Raw genomic sequence first — 22830 nt, 5'->3', positions numbered from 1 at the left:
TCCACCCCACAGCTGCAGGAATCAATAGAGCCTTGTTATAGCAGCGGAGATGATAGCACACTCTGTTCTGCCAGTGTGGAATATTCGATCACTCGCACCCATTAGAAGATTGTTCCATAATTCGCCTGAAATCGTGTGCCCATGGTGCGAATGTCAGGTTCCTCTCTGTGCTGCCCTACCGAGTGAGCCTGTATGATGTAAAAAAAAAAAAATCTTATTATCACGATTTACTTGGTTCTTCTCTCTTGTGTATCTCTCAGGCTGATTCGAGCAGAAGGATGAAGAAAAAGGTTCTATACTTTTATTTTAATGCAGGGCCTGATTTAGCCAGTGGTGAAATGAAATAATAAATTTAAGGCCGTGTCAGTTGCGATCATTTATGCTGTACACCAATGTCTCATTTTCCCCACGTAATCAAAACAATATTGTGTAAAGTGTCGCAGGAAGGTACACCGTCCTAATTTGTCGTTTTTTTTTGGCCTGGGCATTGTTAGAGCCGAGCATTCCGCCGGAGACGGAATCGACTCCTGCTAAGAGCAGGAGTCAATCAGAATTACTTTGGTGACGGTGTCTGTAATTAACCATCCAATACGGTTAAGTCGCGGTACAAATGGGGGTTAATTTAGGCCTCCGGGGGTCCGCGGGTTAACCTGGGTTAATGGCTTTTACGCCGCGGCTCCGCTATCCCGCCCGAGCCGGCCGCTCGGGTCGTTTTAGGGCAGACTGGGGCCGCGGTCCCAGCGCGGGGCCCGTGCTAATGATCCACGCAGACCCCGCTCTGCCCCGGCCGGCCCCGGGGCCGACCCCGCTGTGTAATCGCTCCCGCCGGAGTCCCCGCGGAGACCAGCCGGCCGAGGAGAGGGCAGGGCACCGGGGAATACCGCACGGGAATACTGCGCTGGGATACTGTGCTGGGATACTGCGCTGGGATACCGTGGGAATGCCGTGTCGCACCACCGTCTCGGTCTCTCCGGTAGGCTCTTAAAAAAGGAAAAAAGGAATCCTACTGCGTGGATGTGGATGTCTTTCCTATTTTTAGCCTGGAATCATCACAAGTGCTGAATCAAGGATTAATACAAACAGAAAATCTAACCAAAAAACAATGAAAGGGAAGAGGGATTGAAAGAATGGCTCTCTGAAACCCTATGCTGCATTCCTTGCAGGATTTTTTAAAAAGGAGCATAACTGAAAATATGGAAGCAGCTTTATTCACTGCTTAATTTGGGGCAAACCCCTCCCAATCTGTATATTTCCCTCCTCCTTGGGGCAAACCCAATTCTACAGTCTCGTTCTGGCAGGGACACTGCCCTCGTCCTCCCCACCAAAACCCACTATGAACGCTGTCAGTGCAGGGTACAGGACATGAACAGTGTCAGTGCAGGGTACAGGGCATGAACAGTGTCAGTGCAGGGTACAGGGCATGAACAGTGTCAGTGCAGGGTACAGGGCATGAACAGTGTCAGTGCAGGGTACAGGGCATGAACAGTGTCAGTGCAGGGTACAGGGGCATGAACAGTGTCAGTGCAGGGTACAGGGCGTGAACAGTGTCAGTGCAGGGTACAGGGCATGAACAGTGTCAGTGCAGGGTACAGGGCGTGAACAGTGTCAGTGCAGGGTACAGGGCATGAACAGTGTCAGTGCAGGGTACAGGGGCATGAACAGTGTCAGTGCAGGGTACAGGGCATGAACAGTGTCAGTGCAGGGTACAGGGGTGTGAATGTGTCAGTGCAGGGAACAGGGCATGAACAGTGCCAGTGCAGGGTACAGGGCATGAACAGTGTCAGTGCAGGGTACAGGGGTGTGAATGTGTCAGTGCAGGGAACAGGGCATGAACAGTGCCAGTGCAGGGTACAGGGCATGAACAGTGTCAGTGCAGGGTACAGGGGTGTGAATGTGTCAGTGCAGGGTACAGGGCATGAACAGTGTCAGTGCAGGGTACAGGGGTGTGAATGTGTCAGTGCAGGGTACAGGGCATGAACAGTGTCAGTGCAGGGTACAGGGGTGTGAATGTGTCAGTGCAGAGCCCGGGGGCCCTGTGTGGCTCAGTCAGCTCCCCAGCCGGGGGACCCGATGTTGCTCTAGTCTATGCAGTCGGTTCTGGGGGAGGGGGTGTTTGTTGCTGACTCTCCTCCGCGCGGTGGGCACCGGGGGAGGGGGTGTTTGTTGTTGACGGTTCATGTGCCTCTGAACTCGGCCAGCCACACGTGCGAGCTGCGCCGGAGGTATCGACGATGTTTCATGTTCGAGTGTGTTGCCGGTATTGATCGCACCGGCGGCCCTTCCGGACCTCCGGCACGCAGAGTTAAACAAGCACAGCTGTCACAGCTGATAACACCGATCGGCCCATCTGCCTTGCTGGCCTTCAGCCCGCCCTACAGCCCGCTCCTGCCCTGCAGCGGGACGCACCGAAGAGGCTAAACGCTAAGTGCCGCACGCCAGCCGGCCGCAGAATTTAACATCGACAGGCCTTAAGGCAACGGCCTGAAGCTAGCACCTACTGAGAGTGTTTATTTTCATCACGTTGAATCTTACCGCATTGTAACAAAACACCATTTCCCATCATGCAGAGGAACCCAAGATGGCCACCCTTCTGTTGTTGAGCACAAGTCAACATATCTATCATCTATTAGGCAGCAATTGCATCACAATTGGTTCAATTTGTAAATAAATTAGTGCATCGGTAATGGAATCAACATGACGCCAAGACTAAACACCATTTACAATGCTTTAAACTGTTTAACGGCCTGCACTATACCTCAAAGAATAATTTTCTCCTTTCTGAAAAAGCATGTGTCCCAGGCACATTATCTAGGAATATTTAATGTTCCCTGCTTACCAAGGGAAAAGAGATAGCCATGATGTGCATTTTTATAAATCATGTCCCTAAAATCAATTGCTTGGACCATTGTTAATGTCGGGATAACTTCAGGCAGACTGGTTGAAAAGAAGAATCAAATGGGCTGAAAGTATGCAAGCAGAAAAAAAAAATTTGTTTATAGAATTCAAATGAAAATTTCATCTTACTTTACATGGTTTAGCCAATACCGATAATCAGCACTACTGCAGCCTCTATTAAATCCAGTCACTATTAATTTGTGTGCTTGGTTTTGAGAAAAGATACTAAAAAGCATTTTATCTAATTTCAAACAAGCCTCTTACTAATAGAGAGCGTATATATGCACATGTATATATATATATATATATATATCTGTCTATTGTGACTAAGAGCCGCCGCTCCAAAATCGATACACAGAGGAGGAAATACAGGAAAGAATCCAGTCCTGTGATGCTGTTGCTGAGGAAAAAATAAGATCCAGACCTTGTGTACAGCGCACATAGCCTGTAATTCAACTCAACTGCAGAACTCTCTGTCCTTAACTTTCAGCGAAAAGTGCAAAATTAAATTCAGCATTTTCAAAGGAATCGCACCAGACATGCACTCTGCTCTATACTAGTCCAAAATATGACCTATCTGTAATGCTCTTTGTTCTTAAGCTTGACAGAAAAATCATTTTAGAAATTGTCAATTTATTGATACCTGAGGAACATCACAAGCTCATCTGTGGCTGGAAGGAATGATAAACTTGTGAGGAAGCAAAATAACCCTTACACATGCACACACCCCCACCCACACACACACACGGTTCAGACGGTTTACAGCAAATGCTAGTGTGTGATTGATAAGGAGCTGTAGTCTTGATCCCCTGAATCAAAGTTAGCAGCCTCTCACAGAATCATGCTGTGTCTTGCCAAGCAATCCTCTGCACGGTTACAGTGTGCTGGTGTGACCCACTGAAAATGTTAATTTCTCTAATTCTTCCATTAAGCGGCCAACTTCTCCAGCTTCCATTGATTTCACTTCACCCTCTGAGGAATTAACATGTGCAAAAGAGCAAAACAGAGTGACTAAAACAGAACAGAGACCATCATCTCTCGACCACCGCTGTCCATTCCAAAGCAGCTACAAGACCTGACCAGTCCGGTGCTGGTATGCCATTTTAGCCATGGGCAACACTAGAAATAAAAAATGTCCAAATTTGGTTGCTGGTTCGAGTAGGGGCGGCATATGCTGTTGTAGCACAAACAAATAGTGGGGGTTGGCAACTTCCCTCACTGTATAACACAATTTCAACAAACCCTGGAGCCCAAACACATCCATATGTCGGACCATGTGCTCAGTCCCAGCTGTGAAACGTCTCCCGTCTCCCCTCAAAAACACCCACTCCAGCATTCTCAACAGGATACCCCAACTGCAGATCGCTAGCCCTCACAAACCCTCTCCAGATGTTGCCCTGCTACTTGACCACTTCCTGGACAGTAGCTTGTTGCTTTTAGTTTGTCAGCAATAGCAGTTATAAGGACACATTTTGGCTGCTTATTTTTAAAACAGGATAGCTGATACCTGATATGTGAAAATGCTGGATATCAGCCAATAAATATTCGGTGCACCAATAATCAGTTAATCACGATTTAAATGTGACAATAATACGTTTGCCGCTCCTATGCTGTCAAATATAGCTGTATACCTTCGGGCCCAGTAGGGTACAGAAGCAGACCTCCGAGAAGGCCTAAGGGGGCTGACCACCACAGCTGGAGGTGAAGGGGGGTGAGGAGGGGAGAGACACAATTGCCAGACCCACATTTTCAGAGCACCCTTTTTAATGGAAACCTGCCAGAGCACAGACCAAAGCCTAAAACCGGATCGCTTACCCAGCACTTCGACAACCGACACTGAACAGACAAGAGACGCAAACGAGGCTTCATGTTCATCACATGTCACCGCTTCACAAAGCAGTCGTCCCCACCTTCCCCCCCCCCCCACCCCCTACAACCACAACACAAGATCTGAACTTCCTTTTTATCCCCGCAATTGAAAGTCAAGTGCCTGCCTTGACAATCATATCCTTTTTGAATGCTAACTAATCAATTCCCCCATCCAGCTTCCTGATAAAACCGCCTCTCTTTCCGTTTGCTTGTCACTTGTCATGGCGGTGATTTTGGGGGGAACCATTACCGCCGTTGTCAACTCCTACCGCCCTGTCTGGCTGGTCCCCATCATTCCCATCTCAGTTTTTTTCTAATCTTTCTTTCTTCAAACTTTCATAGGTACACTTTATTGTTTCATCTTTTTTAATGTTTTTTTCATAAGGAGCCATTAGTGTGTCTCCGGAATCATTTGTTGCCAAAGAGACAGTCTTGCATTATATCAGTCATACTCCAAAGCCATGCACTGCACTTGCAATGAGAGCAAAATATTCCATAAATTGTGTTAAAAAAAGAGAAAGAAACGAAAAAGAAATGATGATTGGCATTAGGGATCAGCATTCTGGAGTCTTCTTTGGCAATGTGTCGCACTAAATAAAACGGAGCTATTTATGTTAACATATTGCAGCCAGCTTTACTGATTTGCTTTCCATTTTTTGCGCATTTGTTTGCTTGTTTTTCTGGTCCGCTCTGATCACGAGGTCCACTTGTCATCGGTCCAAGTCATTAGGCGAAGTCCTCTCCCCACAACATTTTGATTGCACTGTTGCCATCGACGGCGGCTTCACGAGCACAATCTAATGGCGGATCTGAACCTATCACGGCCCCTGTACGCTGGCTCATCAGAGAGACTCTAACCGCTTCACGTTTCTGCGCAATCAGCTCCTCATCTTCGGGCTATGTTTCAGCTCCACCCTGCAGTCTGAGTAAAATAAAATAAAAACACTACAGTTGTGAGCTGTGATGCAGAACTGTAAAAAGGGCCGACTGCAGAATGCTCAGGAAGCTTGTGTTTTGCGTGAGTGTAGTGCACGGGGTGTGTGTCTGTGTGTGGGATGTGTGTGTGCGAGAGACTGTGCTTGTGTGTGTGGGGGGGGGGGGGGGGGGTTGTGAGAGAGACTTTGTGTGTGTGTGTGTGTGTGTGTGTGTGTGTGTCTGAATGGTTTCATAATGAAAGGGTCGAGCTGTGAGAGTACATGTTATGAGCTCAGCAGAACACAATAGGGAAGTCTCTCAATCCATCTCTGCACCTTTCTGTACCCCATCTCCACCTCTTTATCTCCCTCTCTCTCTGTATCTGCCTCCATCAAACTAAACCACACTCTCTATCAACCACTAAAACTAAATAAATAAAAAATCCCACAAAAGTACATCAAAATGACTGTGCTTTCTTTTTTGTTAGTATAGTAGAGTTAAATTAAACAGGCGACAGAGAAGGCAAAATAAACCGTTTCAAAGCAACAGAATTAATGTTACAGGCAGCGCCACCCATCTGACACCCACCTCCTGTGGAGAGAACAGCTCGATGTTTAAATGCAGCTGTTCTGAGTGCACTGAAGCATGGTTATCATCTAATGCCGAACCTCCGACCCCTCCCATGCTGACGTGCTGACCAATCGCAGCATTTTAACCAAACAACCTTCCGACTGCAGACTGAAAGTCCACTTGATCCACCAGATTTGCCTACCCCTTTTCTCCCAGGCTGAAATTCAAGGATGGTCACACACAATAATTTCCCTGTTGAGAGAAGATGAGTAAAAAAAGAAAGAATAAACTGATGGGTTAGGCCGCACTTAAAATGCAAATATATTCAACCGAAGGGGGCAGAGAGAAACACTGGCGAATTCCACAAGATTACTGCAGGAATGAAGAGGAAGAGATCTGCAGCTAGCAGAGCCAGAGTAAACTTACACAGCTGAGAGCTCTGAGCTCTGTTCACTTATTCTAATGCTACATCTTCATCACATCCAAAGAGTTCCACTCACATATTCTAATGTTAAATCTTCATCACACCAAAAGAGTTCCACTCACGTATTCTACTGCTACGTCTTCATCACACCCAAAGAGTTCCACTCACATATTCTAATGTTAAATCTTCATCACACCCAAAGAGTTCCACTCACATATTCTAATGTTAAATCTTCATCACACCCAAAGAGTTCCACTCACGTATTCTACTGCTACGTCTTCATCACACCCAAAGAGTTCCACTCACGTATTCTACTGCTACGTCTTCATCACACCCAAAGAGTTCCACTCACGTATTCTACTGCTACGTCTTCATCACACCCAAAGAGTTCCACTCACATATTCTAATGTTAAATCTTCATCACACCCAAAGAGTTCCACTCACGTATTCTACTGCTACGTCTTCGTCACACCCAAAGAGTTCCACTCACATATTCTAATGTTAAATCTTCATCACACCCAAAGAGTTCCACTCGCATATACTAATGCTACATCCGAATCGTGCCAAAAGATTTCCACTTGTGTATTCTAATGGAACATTCTGTTTCCATTGAGAACCATTCGGACCGAAAATATCGGCCACCTCCCTCATCACGTACAATGAGTTGATGAATACAAACCGAATGAAGAAACTTGAAACTTCTCCCGTCTCTTGAGTTTTATTTCAGGAAACTGATGCTTTCACTTTGAATAGTTGAGCCAGATTGTTTTTCCCTCTTATGGAATCATGTGACAGAGGCAAGCAAATATGTTGGCCCTGTTAGCGCGTTAGAAGGGCAGAGGAACATTTTACCTTTTGATAAGTTCCTTTTATTTCCAAACCCACTCTTTACGCTGGCCACTACAGCGACAGCATTTCATTTATTTAAGCACTGTACTCCTCACTGTTGACCTGTCATAAAGTAGCCCCTTTCATATAAAGGCCTCAAAAAGCCATTCCCTACCATAAGCTCTGTTACAAGCCCTTGTGCTACCTGTATATCATGGTGTCACTCAACGGGAGGAGTCTAAGGGCACTCTCTTGGAGAAGCAACTCTTTTTCAGACAGCCATGTTTATAATCAGTTCTCCTACTCCACAGCTCTTCCTGTGTGCCTCTCACCCTGCTTCTTCTCCTCCTCCGTTTCTCAGTCTCCTCACTCATTCTTGTTTCTATTGCTCTTTCACAAGTCTCATTTCGCTCTCTTGCTCCCTGTCCGCCAGTTTCTCTCCGACTGCTTCTCTTTCTTTGCCTCCCACTCATCATTTCTCTTCCATACCACTTTCTCTCCATTTCAACCTCTGTTTATTTTTCTGTTGATCTCTCTCTCTGTGCTTTCAGATCAGTGGGTGGTTTTTTCTTCTTCTTTTAAACGGGTGGGGTCTGGACAGGACAGGAAGTCTTGAGCACTGCTGCTCTCAACCACGTACTTCCACAGGTAGCTTATCTGGCTCCTGAGGTTAGCGAGGTGTGGGGCCATTGTTCACCTGAAGAGGAGGAACAACCAAGATACTGCCACCAGTTATTCATGTGGCTTCTACAAACTGCTTCCACGATGCACACGGATGCAACCCCCCCCCCCCAAAAACAAACGGCAGGGTTGCATACTTATTCCTTTCTCTTTCACTTTCCATCTGCCTGTGTCCCTCTCTTACTGTCTCTCTCTCTCTCTCCACCTGATGGCCTTCCACAGGTACAACCGCCACAGGCTGATTGCAGCTGTGAGCTCAGCCGCAGGTCTGTCCTGGAGATCACGTCTATTCATATGTATGTGTTCATATGTACTCATATATATTCAAGACAAATACAAATTATTGGCAGTGTAAGATATGTTGCTATTTTTATATGAAACAATAAAGATATGTTGTTTTTAAAGAAAATTCTTAAATATTTTTATGTTGCGTTATACTGAATTTCCATCAAGGAGTACACCCACTCTAAATCCTCCTATGCCACTGATTTGGGAGGACACCGGCCCTCCAGGGCCCTTCCGTATGAACGCCAAGCTCATCCCAGGCTGCCTGCTGTCAGCATGGGCATTATTTCACGCTCAGCACAGAGAAATATATACATCTTTCACCCTCTCTGCTTTGTAAGCAAGCCTGGCATTCAGGCAGAGTTTTCTATTACAAATCTAATTGCGCATTCCACCGTGGACAACAGCTCATTAAGCCTTAATTACACACATGTTGTTTTCTACAAACATCTCCATTTGGATTGCTTTACATTATAATTGTTCAGCGGGGACTGCAGCCCTGAGATTTCCCAGATTGCCCGTGATGGAGGGAGAGGCTGACTGGAACTAGGTCACGCCTCACTATAAACAAGACACAGTTCAAAAATAATATACTCACACAGTGGAAGTAATGCTATCTACTTAGTGGGGCTGGAGCTCATGCAATATTTATGCCGCACTAATAGATAGATGCCATGCTCTCTCTTTCTCTCTCCCAGCTTCTTCCTAGTTTGGTTTCTATTTTATTGGTAGATTTCATAGAACCAAATACTGCAAATATAAAGGGACCAGTTCTGGTGATCACTTTCAAAAAGACATACATACATACATACATACACACACATATACATATGAAACATACATATAAGTATACATACATACATACATACATACATACATACAGTAGTGTGCAAAAATTTGGGCATCGCTGGTCAGAAAGCCTTTTTCAAATTTTGAAGCAAGATTACTTATGATTTCAATTTTTTTTTTACAGTTTCTAAATAATAATTAAAAAAACATTCTATGAGGTTTTCTCGGAGGTCTGCAAAAGTTTGGGAACCCTGTCATTTAGTACTTTGCAACCTCTTTGGGCAACTATAACTGCTTGTAAATGTTTCCTGTAGCCAGCTAGGAGTCTTCAATTCTCGCTTTTGGAATTTTCCAGCATTCTTCCCGGTAGAACACCTCCAGCTGAGAAATACTCCTCGGCCTCCTTGCATGTGCGGCATGTTTCAGAACCCATGGTTGTTAACAACAGACAGAACAGCCACTGCAGTTGGACACTTTAGAAGGAGTGAAGTTGCTTTACAATAAAAAGTTCAGCCCTGGAATTATACTCGCCTGACTCATTGAAGCCCTAATGAGTAAATCACCTGGGTCTGGGCCTTAGCAATAATCTTTTAAAAAAGTTATAAAGAATAATCAAAAAGGGTTACAAAACTTAGAGTTCAGGTTTGCTTTTGATCACATGCAGATTCATTGTAACAGACACTTAAACCAGGGGTGCCCACATTTTTGCACCCCACTGTGCATACAGAACATTTAGGATGAGATGTACTCAGATCTTCAAATTTAAGTTCTTCTTTCCAAACACAGTCATTTTGCTGACTGCTGAACTGTGATAGCAAAGATAAAAGGTAAACCTTTAAATTTAAATTTGTGTAAAAAGAGAAAAGTTAATTGAATCCAGGTCAGTCTTAATTCAAGACTGATTAGGTCAAAAACGTGTGCAAGCAACTTGTGAAGCATATCGTGTACAAAGCTTGAAAAGCTACCCCTTCAGTTCCTTCAGAAGTTGGCAGAAGCGAAAGTTTCGAGAAAGGGACCGACTCGCTATTGACCTGACTAGCTGGCTTTATCTTGATTGTCTCATCTGATTTTTAATGTTCATTAGAGGCTCTCTTGTGCATTGACAAGAAAACATCAGCAATAGAGTCTTAAACCAATTATGCCTTGTACCTATTGTCCCACATTTCAGTGTAATTCAGTCAATTCTAAATGTCATCCTATATTTCATTCGGTGATCCCGTATGGCTTTCTTGAAAAACCACAACCATCTGCATTCAAAACGCTCTTTGTGGAGGTAGATATGGAGCAGGGTTTGGACAGACATGCCAATCACATCACAGCCTTTTGACCTCATCAGGTTTGATCGATTGGTACGTCCATTGAAATGCCTTGCCCTCGGGTAGTTCCATTTTTCAGAGAACAATTGGAGCGCCTCATAAAGGGAGCATGCAGAGAGAAGCGTTCAGTCGGGATGACGTTTCCTCTCTCTTTCGCCTGATTCTAGAGGGCTTCATTGGCTGCATGTGAATCATTCGCAGACGGATTAATTAAAGTGCTCTTAATGCCCCGTTCATCCGTCGTGACAATCACGTCTCATTAGAACGGAATTACCCCATAAGGAATCCCACTGTGCAACGAACATCAGCCGCTTGCTTTATGACAGGTTGTTTATTTTCATTAAACATTTCGATGTACCAGACAAGAAAGGGGAAGAACTTCATATCCATTGCATTAGAAATGTGTGGAATCAGTTGTTCCATGCCACCTGCAGCGTCCTTTAAATACCTCAAAGTGCCACAGGGGTCAGTGTGGGGGATGGAATGAAGATGGCTGTAAAAGTCATTCAGTTGCATTACGGATAGTCTTACATTACATTTTTTTGTGCATACTAATCCTTTAATTCTTGCACTTATTATTTACAGATGGGTGAATTAATTAAATCTGTCCTCAACATTGACATACAGATAAAGGCAGGTTTTGGTTATTTTGGTGAAGTAATGTTGATGCGTTTGGATCTTTTTGACTGGTGTGAACATGCCATGTGCACTCTGGTTCGTAAGCAAAAAGTGGTCTCTGTCCAAAACCATTCGGACTGTGGTTTGGATCTTTTCTGGTGTGAAAGCAACTTCTATTAAGTCCGAACCAAATGGAGGAAATGAGGACACAATGCATTGTATGTTCCCAGCAGGTTATTTTTAGCCAAATTATACTGATACTCTTCCACAGTCAAATTATACAAAAGGCTATAACATCGCTTCGCTCCTGGCAGTGAAGGAAGCAGCTTTTTCCCAAGTAGGTTATATGCGGCAGGTTTTTAAGCTAGCCACAAAAACAGGATGGCCTGGATGCAGTTCTCCTAAGGAGTACCTAAAAGAGCCCACAGAGTTCTGGATAAAAGTGCTGTGGACAGGTGAAACAAGGAGGCATTTGTATCCGAGTGATGTCAAGAGCAAAGTGTGGCAGCCAAAAGTAACTGCTCAAGACCCAAAGCATACCACCTCATCGCTGAACCATGGTGGGAGTGTTGTGGTTTGGGTATATATGAATGCCACAAGTACTGGCTGACATCATTGACGTTGTAACTGCTAGTATTGAATTCTGAAGTGTACAGGAACATCTGCTCAAGTTCAAACAAATACCTCCAAACTCATATTACCCATACAGGTCCCTAAATCGGCCATTGGGTGACCGTTAGCCTCTCACCATTGGCTTAAATTGCCATCCCAAATATGTGCTAAAACCAAATATGCTTTTGAGCTCCCAAAAATGCCAGACAGCTCAAACTTGATAGCTTAAACCCACCCTTAATATCGTGCTGAATGCTTACATTTTGTGCTTCTTAATGAAATCCTGCAAGCACTTTCTGATGATGTGCATTGACCTCTCAGTTTGATCACAGTCGTTTGGAGGCCCAAGCATATCTGATTCTGACAGCACCGGCGAGCTGTGCAGGTTGCAGTTTTAAAGAATCCTTTCATGAGAGTCTGAGCTTTGTGTCGGTTGGTGTAAGGGAATATATCTGGAGAATACGAATTCCTTGCAACTTTAAAAGCCTCTGCCAGCCCTCTAAAAATAACATTCTCAGTGAGCGGAATTAACAGGCACTTCAGTTATTCTGTGCAGAATCAGATTCATGCAATATTTATGACTGTTTGAGTACCTTTTCCCCCCTCCCCTAAACCCCACACCCCAACCCCTTCTCTCTCTCACACACACACACACTCACACACACACACATGCACGCATGCACTCCCCTCTCTCTCTCTCTCTCTCTCTCTCACACACACACACACACACACACACACACACACACACACACACACACCTTTAAAAAGCCATTTTTATATAATTCAATGAGTTCTCACTTAGACCTGAAACAACAAAACCTGCTCAATCCTGAGGGAGCAGAACCTGCTTTTCACTGTGCTTTTCAGGGTTTCTTCCTAAAGTAGGAACGTGAACCAACTAAAGAGCGACGGCCCCGAAGTGAACAATGGCGAATCAGCAGCCTGATTCTAGCGTTTTTAGCGCGCCGACGCTCACAGCGCTCCGACGTGCAGAAGCTGTAATCTGCGGGCACAACAGCTGAGGATCTGCAGCGGTTAGATAAGGGACCCTGGCCAAATCCTGCGTTTACAGCCAGCTCTGAGTGCTGCTGTGCAGGGCGTCAGCAGCAGAGACTGCCGCGCGTAGTGTGTTCTCGCCACCGAAACACTATAACCCTCCGGTTTTTATTTTCCCCTCCAATTTCTCTTTCTCAGAAGTCTGTTTGCGCTACAAGCGTTCAGTGATCCTGACACCTGACAATCAGCCAGGCTCCTGTAATTTTGATTACAGGAGATACCCCATGCTGCCATTTGCAAGTGTAATTGATCGATGGTGCCAAAATCCAACTTTTAGCTTTGGAGCCACTTTTTCAACATGCTAAGACTCCCTAACCCTAACTAAGTGGAGCAGCGAAACGTGTCAGGCAATCCTCAAGAGAGGAGAGAGGATTTAATTGACTTGAGCTCCTACAAAAGTTAAGCTTCCAAAAGTTTTCCCCAAACTTATTCGGAGAGCAATGCTCCACCACCTGGTGTTCTCTGAGAAGGCGCGCAAAATCCAGTGTGAGTATAAATAAATTAGAGTAATATATAACTGGTATTTTCATAAATCAACCCTTTGCAGTGCTGGTACCAAAACCGAAAAAGCAACAAAAAGATGCATACTCGGATGAAAAACAAAGTATCTGGAGTTGTCAAAGCGAAGGATTGGGGGAAGGGGGGGTTGGGACAAAGTTTTGTTTCCATGGGAAGTACATTAATAGGATGAAATCTTCTCTGTCACGATGAGGCTTAATGGAGTCAGAAAACCTAAAGCGCGCCAGAATGAATTGAGAAGGGTTAATGTTCGTATGATGTTCCTCCTCTAGGGAATTACTGCACTTTGATCCCTGATCTCTGCACTTGCATTTGCATTTGCACTGCAACTCGCGCTGCGCAGGAGTGTCTGCTAGGTGCCAGAAAAGTAAACACGATGACAGTCCCCATTAAACTATATACCAAACACACCACAGCGGCAAAGCTTTCATCAAGGTAGCGGGAAGATACAGGGGGTCCTGCTAATGATGCACGCAGGGTAGAACTGAAATTGTAAAATCATTTTCACAAAGTTGAGGATGCGTAATGAGTCATTCAGTAGATATGATTATTTGGTATGAGTGAATCAATGTGTAAGTGTACAGTAGCTGTGTATTGTGTACGTGAGGGGTTTCACCAGTGCAGTATTATCGTCGAATAGTGTCCGAAATCTGAATCGTGTCAGCAAACACAGCTGTTCAATGCCGTGCGCACAGTTTAATGTGCACCGTTTCTACAGGGTGTGGCTTCTTGCACACAGGCAAACCAGCGTAAGGTGCTGAAATGTTGCACTTTACAAATGCAGAAATGTCGGTGAACAAAGACCCAGGCCTGTTTGTTTAGCGCTCTTCGAACCGTTCACCGTAAAAACCCGCTGCGACCGGAGAATACGTCGCGTTCGAGCGGCACCTGCAAAGAGTCCTCTTTTCACCCTAAAGACTGCTTCTCCTGCGCGTTCACACCTGGGTGGCCAGTTCTACAGTTTAACCAGCCCAACCCACTGCGGTTTCCTTCATTCAGGAGTGAAGAGGAGAGGAAATGAGGTGGGCGTGCTCCAGCACATTCAAAAGCCTGGCCGCAAACACCTCTTTGCAGAAAGCTTCGGCAGGCAAATAAGAGAGTGCGGGCAAAGACAAGTGAGGTTAGTCGGGGCAAAGGGGTCCGCCGCAGCGAGGAAGCCGTCGCTAACTGAACAGCACAGAGCAGAGACGGGCCAGCACAGACCGTCGCCAGACTGCCAGTTAAAGCGCACAGCAGCATCAGATAACACAAATGGAAAAAGTTCTGGTTTCCTTTTAGCACGTAATTGGTTTATTGTCACGCACTCCTCTGTCCTCTTTGTTCACAGGGTAGAGGAGAAGAAGGAAAGTAAGTTAGCTTAGCTCCGGCGTGTCAAATATTCACGAGCGCAATAACGGAAACGGGTCTTCGTAGCCCGTTGCTCTCTGTTTAGCTCGTCTTCAGCTTACTTACTTTTTCGATTTTTATGAGTATGTTTAATCATCGTGGGAGCATACTCTCAGAAGCACCCGGAAGCTGAGAATCATAAAGCAGATAAAGGACCTGTTACGACTGTGGGCCCTCCTGTATTTGTATTGCATTTGGATCATAAAGGAGGTTATCTTTCTCTTCCGTTGATAGTTTGCATTAGCATGTCACGCACCTGGCGGTGTCATTACGCACAGCCATTACAAGGCACAGACCCAGCAACTCTGTCTTATTTAGTGGATGAAATATTAAGCAAATACACGGGAGAATATACGCTACCCAGAATCCCCGGCTCCTACCCAGCTCATTTTGATGATTTGTATGGACCCTCTGCACAGAAAAGTGGTGTAATGTTCACTTTAGATAACAGATGAATCTTGGCTCTGGAAACAAGATGGGTTTGCGAAAGTGCTTTGCTAGCAAACCGCCACTTGATGAACGACTCTGCGCGTGTGGTCTCAAATATCAATACAAGCTCCATTGTAATTAAAAAATAATAAAAAATCATGACAGACAGTATTGCACATTTCAGATTTGATTCCGACAGTACAGTTAACAGATAGATTTGAAAACTGAAAGACATTTTTTTTTTTTAAATGGAGAAGGAGGCTCTGTGAAATGAATTTCCACTAACCCCCCCTTCCTCTGAGAATAAATAAATGAACAGGCTGAACCTTGAGCGTGTATCAGCAGGCCGCCCTGTTATGCCTTCTGACTGCACTCAGCTTGCAGGGTGTGTGAACGCTGTTTGGCTATCCGCCATTTTACAGTAGACCTTCTGTACTGCTGTGTGCTGTGGGGGGGGGGGGTCATTCACACAGTGATGGCGCTGACTTAGTAGAGCATTTGCTATATGCTTAAATATGTTACCAAAGGTTATGAAACACCACTGTACACAGATTGCATGCCCTTAGGATGTAATAGTTATACAGATTGCGCTTCTGAGCACATAATCTATACTGTCCCAAAAATGAATAAATTACAAAATGGGAATGGAGGCAAAGTGCAAGCTCTCCGGAAAAATGCGGCTCTCCGCCTAGAAGTGAGTTAAATGAGTTTGCTCAATTTTCTTAGTGTCTACTCAGTGTAGTAGACCTGGGTCAAACCCGTAATTGTTTTAAATTCAAATACTGTTCTGTGCTCGATTGATCTTGCCTGGTGCAATTGAGCCAACCAGAAGGTGGGTTTTGCGCTTTTAGGGAGCATTTCATAGGTTCCAATACATCAGAAATACTCAGTTAAGGGTAAAAACAAAAGTGAGTGTAATAAGTTTGCTCAATTTGCTTAGTGCAGGGCTCTCCAACCCTGGTCCTGGAGAGCTACTGGGTCTGCTGGTTTTTGTTTTCACCTTAAAATCAGCACCCTGCTGAGACCCAGGTAACCAGGTGAGGTGAGTTAATTAATCAATTAGAGCAGTTGATTACAGTTAAGTGCAGAGTAACAATGAAAACCAGCAGACCCTGTAGCTCTCCAGGACCAGGGTTGGAGACCCCTGGCTTAGTGTCTTCTCAGTGTAGCAGACCTGGGTCAAACCCGTAATTGCTTAAGATTCAAATACTGTTCTGTGCTCGATTGATCAATTGACCCAACCAGAAGGTGGGTTTTGCGCTTTTAGAGAGTATTTCATAGGTTCTAATACACTAGACTAGCTCAGTTAAGGGCATAAACAAAAGTGAGTGTAATAAGTTTGCTCAATTTGCTTAGTGTCTTCTCAGTGTAGCAGACCTGGGTCAAACCCGTAATTTTGCTTTAGATTACAATACTGCTCTGGGCTCGATTAATCTTGCCTGGTGCAATTGAGCCAATGCTCCACCACCACCAGTGTGTTTTGCGCTTTTAGAGAGTAAAATACACCAGACAAGCTCAGTTAAGGGTAGAAGCTTATTTAAATCCAGGTGCAGTGTGTTTAAGCGTGATGAAAAGAGATGAAAAGCTGCAGCTCACCCCAGCGGACAGCAGTCTCTTCCCGTCAGTGCCGGGGCCTGTTGGGAGCCTGACGCTGACACCACGCTCTCCAGCTCCGTATCTACTCTGCAGGGAGAGGGAGAGAAGAGAGGGGCGGGCCTTCAGTCTCCATGGCAACATGCATTTTTGTCCTCCTCCCCCACAAAAATGCCGTTTCATCCGGGCCTTCGGGCTTGAAGAGGCGCGCCGATACCGACTGTGGTAGACCGGTTCTGGCGATACGGTGAGCGTGGGGTGGGGGGTCCTTCTTGTGATGCCACCAGGGCCGGGTAACGTACTGCGACATTATCAACCGTCATCGCCACCATGCGGCGTGTCATCTTTCTTGTCCTTTCTGTGATTTTTGATTACTCCGATGCCATAATAAACTTTCGAGGCGGTGTGAAACACTTCTGGGTGAAACACGTCACCTCAGCAAATCAGCACCTTAGCCATACTGCGTTCTTGTCGATTGGCTGTCTTATCACCCAATAGCTAACATGGTGACACAAAAGAAATAATTGCGGCCTCTGAAGTTTGGATGTGTCGTATAGCTTCAGGTATAGTTAAAGAGGAAAAATATGAAAAGGCAATACACCACATGGTAGTTCTTAGCATTATAACATTCGATAATTATCATTTTAGCGTATCGCCCAGCCCTAGTTGCCATTTTTATGAAATGAAGTACAACAGCACTTCTGCGTCATAGGCTAGGAACCTGCCCTGTATTCGTTATACCCGTTTTATTGTGATAAAAGTGCTGACAGAGAGCCCTAGAGCTGTCACACGGACGGAGGAATCCCATTACAGACAGACGGATATGCTACAGGACCGGCTCAGCAACAGTGTGAGAAACAGCAGCCCACGCACGCCTGACCTCTGTCACAAAGCCCACTGTCGTTTAGTTGTTTTGATTCTTCCCGAAAGGCAACCACAGAGGCGCTCACTGATGAAGGAGGCAGGTTAAACCCCAACGCTGGGGGTGATGACACCGACGGCAACACCACACTTTAGGTCTCCGGCTCGTTCCCCCGCCCTGGGCGTGTCAAAGTGTCCCTGAGACACCTAACCCCCAATTTCTCCTGACGGCTGATTGGTCCCTTGCACGCCGTTGGTAAATGGTAAATGGTTGGAATTTATATAGCACCTTTATCCAAAGCACTGTACAATTGATGCTTCTCATTCACCCATTCATACACGCACTCACACACCAACAGCGATTGGCTGCCATGCAAGGCACCAACCAGCTCGTCAGGAGCATTTCAGGGTTAGGTGTCTTGCTCAGGGACACTTTGACACACCCAGGGTGGTGTGTGTGAATGGGTGAATGAGAGGCATCGATGGTAAAGCGGTTTGGATAAAAGCGCCAAATAAACCTTTACCATTCTTAACTTGCACGCGTTTCATGTATTCTCTAAGGAAGCGCGTAGGTTTGCACGGACAGCCTGTTATGTAACGCACTACACAGAAACACACACTGCTGACTCCGGTCGCATGCTGGTGTGACGTTCCCCGTGAGTTGCGAGCGGTCCATACGCAGCGCTTCAGCCTGTTTCCCCTGCTCCGGCCCTGCTAGGACCGCCTTTACCCAGACTCCCGCTGAGATTACACGGCTTCCCGCCGCCCTCCGGGCCCCATCCCGCGGGTAAACTCCATTACTGCTCACTGATCTCAGTGACGATGGACAGATAGAGGTACAAGATGGAATGAGGTGAAGAAGTAAAAAAAATAAACAAATAATGAAAAAGGAGTAGTGTCTGGAGGGGTAACTGACAGCGCTTCAGCCTCCGGATGGGGGACTGGCTGCCGGGCTCCCTAAATAGCATGGCGCGGGAGCCGTGATGAATTAGCCCGGCGGTGGCTAATGTAAACAAGCGCTCCGCGGTGCTATATTTAACAGGTCGGAGCACTTAGCACTGGCACGGAGCAGATGTCTCTGCCAGCAAGACTCCCTGGGAGTTTGGCTAGTCGTTTAGCACCAGCTTCATCGCTGGAGTGTCAGTCCCTCCCCCGGCTGCGATGAAACGACCTCATTATCTCCCATCAGGAGAATTACCGCGTCTATTAAACCCACCGCGGTTTCCCTCCGACGCCAGCAGCGCAGAAAACCGCCGCACTTCTGGGGCCGCCGTCTGTGCGGCTCTCCTAACGCGTAACACCTCTCCCGTCGGGGCCCTGCAGGACCACGCGCATTTTGGGAAATGCCAATAGCCACCTCGTGCGTTCCTGCGAGAGGCGGCTGAAAGGTGAAAGCCGCCTTTCACGCCGACAGGTTCAAAGGTCTCCAGTTTTTCTTTTCCGAATTTCGGAAATATCAAAACAAATAGCGATATGAAAACAAAGGTCCCAGTTAAAATCTGGAACCAAAACAGAGATCGACACAACGCATTTTAAAGTGACTTTTTAAAGGCTGTGGAATTACAGGCACACACATTTAACCCCCATTTACATTACAGGCCTCCAGTGAAGTCACTTAAAATGAGCGTAAAATGTCCCCACAAGTAAATGTACTGTGGTGCCCAAGCAATTAACATGAAAGCAATTTAAGGAAAAATGTAAATGTTCTAAGCCTTTTTTTTTATGGATAATTGTCATTGCGACAATTAAATTACTCTGTTGAGTAGCTTATAAAAGGTCTCTGTGTTTCCTCGGTTTCTAAAGTGCGGGGCCCCAAGGGACTGGTAAACTTTGCACAACCATAACAGCACTTTCACCCCAGCGCTAATGCTCTCATGCTAAAAACAACTTAATTATTTACAGCTTCTGAATTGCCTCAAGCAACATTTTTAAGTTCCTGAGATCACAGGAAGCCAGCAAATTATCTCGTGTAAAATGCTGAGAAACATTTGCGCTCTTCAACATTCATCTCCTGAAATACTCATTTTCACAATTTCCTCTCTCTGAATAAGTAGTTGTTCACTTAAACGTACTGAATTTAAATGCACTCAATCTAACTTGTTGGCATTCATAGATATGAAAAACTATTTAAAAGGCTTTCAGCCACAAAGACAAAGTCTTTCATACTTGACTCCTGACTCCTCCCACTGTCCCACTCCTCCAGCCAATGGGAGAGGCCGCATTTATCTTTTGGCCCGTTCCCAAAAGGTCAGGACATTTCATCTCCCTGCCTCCTGCTGGCTAGGCTCTCTGAGATATGGTTATGCAAATTATGGAAATTGAATTGTGCCCGGTCAAAAGAGGAATTAATAACCTGGATCACCGGGGGGTGAGGGCGGGTATCAGCGGTGCACGGGTAAACGCAGGTCACGGCTGTTACCAGCGGGGGGCGCCGCCTGAGGGGGCTCGGTCACACACGTTCAAGTGTCACACTCATTTCTGTCCTACACAGACCCATAACACAGTTGCTCTTTTGGAAAGTAAAGATAATGTGTTCATGACTAAATTAAATAGGTTAATTAGACGGAACCCTTAGCAACAGTTCAAATAGGAATCTCTAGAATCAGCTATAATGCGACCATAATCAACCATCTTGACACATACATGGGGAGATTACCTCTACATGACATATGCAGACTTCGGATAAAAACAAGTTCTCTATAAAACTTTCTGCAGAATTCAAATTTAAATGACAGTAAAATGGTGTAAATGAGAAGCAGGATGCCATTGTGACTGTAAGCACAGACCCAATTATCATTCATTGTGAACAGTCAAAAATCCACATTAATCCGTCATTCGTCATGACTAAAATGGCTATTCACCACCTGTTTGTTTTACAGCACATGGCTGCTGGCTGTTCTCCGGCCGGCCAGATCCCGGCTCGAATGATGTAGAAACGGAAGTTTTTCAGGGCTAACAGACCATGCAGAACACAGCCAGGGTGCCTTGCACAGCAGCATTAGAGTGGTGCTTTCTTTGAATATTTGAATGTGCGTGTGTGTGTGTGTATGTGAGACACTGTGTGTGTGTGTGTGTGTGTGTGTGTGTGTGTGTCACTGCGTGTGTGTGTGTGTGTGCATGTGTGACGCTGTGCGTGTGTGTGTGTGAATGTTTATCACTGTGTGTGTGCATGTGTGTCACAACGTGTGTATGTGCGGGTTACAGTGTGTGTGTCTGCATGTGTGTCACAACGTGTGTATGTGTGTGTCACAGTGTGTGTGTGTGTTTGTGTGTGTGTGTCACTGTGTGTATGTGCATGTGTCACAGTGTGTGTGTGTGTGTGTCACAAATGTGTGTGTGCATGTGTGTCACTATGTGTATGTGCATGTGAATATAGTAGGAGGTGAAAGTAAAAGATTGTGTTTCACAGTGTGACAGACTCTAGATCTACTGGATCTATTTGCATGCATTTTGCAAAAAACGCCTTTGTATGGAGTGGAGGGGGGTCTGTGGGGGGCGGGGGTGGGGTTGGCTGTGTGTTTGTCCTCTTGTGTTTGGCTGTCGGCTGGTATCACACAGAACAAGAGGAAACTGCCGACATCAGCGACAGACGCCGGGGAGAATTGTGGGTAATGTCGTCCATAAGGGGAAAAAAGGAAGGCCATCATTTTTCAGCCAGCATGCGGGGACAGAGAAACATGTAGCAAACTGGCACCACAGAGCAGCCGGTTAAACTCAAACCAGAAACGCCACCATATTGCACCACGCTCGATTTCCAAAGGCAAGCCTGATCATCACTACCACTGATATTATCGCCATGGAGACGGGCATAATAAACGTACCATAAAAAACGGTGCAGCCCAGATTTATGGACTATCAGTATCTAATATGTCATTGTAATTATTTATCTCAGTTAAGATATCAGAGTGAAATGTAAGAGGAAGTATTCTGTCTCCTGTGGGTTTGAACCTCGCAAAATTGCCTTCTCAAAATTGGGCTCTCGCACACCCCCTCTCAAACCCGGAGCTCGCTTCCTCCACCCTAGAGGAGTCACGAGTCACTGCCTTCTTTCCACTTTATTCATTTCGCAGCTAAAATGCAGCCAAAGTCAACGGATTTCGTTCCTAGACAGCTGGCTACTGGAAATTCCCATCTAGCCAGAGTTTTATCTTTGAAGACAGAAAAAAGCTATTGTCATTTTTCAAACTGATTTAGGGATTATGTCTTCAGCGCTGCAATAAAACTGCGTAAAAATAATCCACCATTTGCATGGTTTATCTTCAAACCCCCCTTCCATATATACACAGACACACACACACACACACACACACACCTCCGTATATATACATCCCCCACCCTGCCCCGCCCCCTCGATCTTCCTACTGCCATCTGTTCTTTCAGAGAATCCTTGCTGAATGCACAATTCAGACCCCTCAGATTTGCTCAATGTCAATGGCTGGTGCCGGGGATAGCTGTACGCAGTGGAGTGTGCGGCCTTTCTAGCTGCCAGATACTGTGTGTGGAGAGAGATTGTGCATAAGTACCCTTTGTTTGGAGAGGGAACGTTCTGGAACGTTTTGACGCTAACGGGGCGAGGTCACGGGACAACGAGGGCGCTCCATCGGGCGGTCGTCATGGTGATGGTGTGTGTGTGTGTATGTGTGTGTGTGTGTGTGAGTGCGTGCGCATATATGTCTGTGTGTGTTTAGGAGGGAAAGGGGATCATGCTCTAAGATGTCATTGTCATGTGAGAGTTTCTGCAGCGCTCGGGAGCAGTAATGAAGTCTAACGGGCCCCAGGCCTCAGGTTCTCCAAACACAAAATACACCCAGGCTGGGCTGCTCAAAGCCACGGTCACCCTGCCTGTCAACGGTTCTGCTCCCACATATCACGTGACACATTCACATGTCCTTCCACTCAATGTGTTTATGAAAGAAAACCCACCACAATCTACCAAGGTTTTCTCCCCTCTCTCCCTCTCCCCCTATTTCTCTCTCTCCCCCATCTCTCTCTCTCTCCCCCCCTTTCTCTCTCTCTCTTTCTCTCTCTGAAACCTCTAAGTTTATCACCATTATCACTGGAAGCATGATGCGTCCACGTGACAAACTGTCCAAATCTCAGCAACACTCGTAGGGTTCCCCCAGAGGCATAAGAGCGGCGGTTAAACTGCTCTCACACCACTCTGCGTGGAGCGCTGATTCAGAG

General features: G+C 45.8%; 1 protein-coding gene across 3 annotated transcripts in view; it reads right to left on the bottom strand.

The window, feature by feature from the left end:
• Nucleotides 1-22830, bottom strand: part of LOC133138939 (TOX high mobility group box family member 2-like) — a 123562-nt gene that overhangs the window by 54693 nt on the left and 46039 nt on the right. For 2 of the 3 annotated variants that reach the window (XM_061258094.1, XM_061258096.1), the window contains exon 2: nucleotides 16789-16875. The exons of the other annotated variant lie outside the window; for it this stretch is intronic. In XM_061258094.1, the coding sequence (XP_061114078.1) occupies nucleotides 16789-16875 (87 nt within the window). The remainder of the gene's footprint in view (nucleotides 1-16788; nucleotides 16876-22830) is intronic. 3 annotated transcript variants of the gene reach the window in all.

The sequence above is a fragment of the Conger conger genome, chromosome 10 (genome assembly GCF_963514075.1).
Source record: "Conger conger chromosome 10, fConCon1.1, whole genome shotgun sequence".
NCBI classification, from domain to species: Eukaryota; Metazoa; Chordata; class Actinopteri; order Anguilliformes; family Congridae; genus Conger; species Conger conger.
The sequence above is the reverse complement of the archived record's forward strand: the minus strand, read 5'-3'. Positions and strand labels throughout refer to the sequence as shown.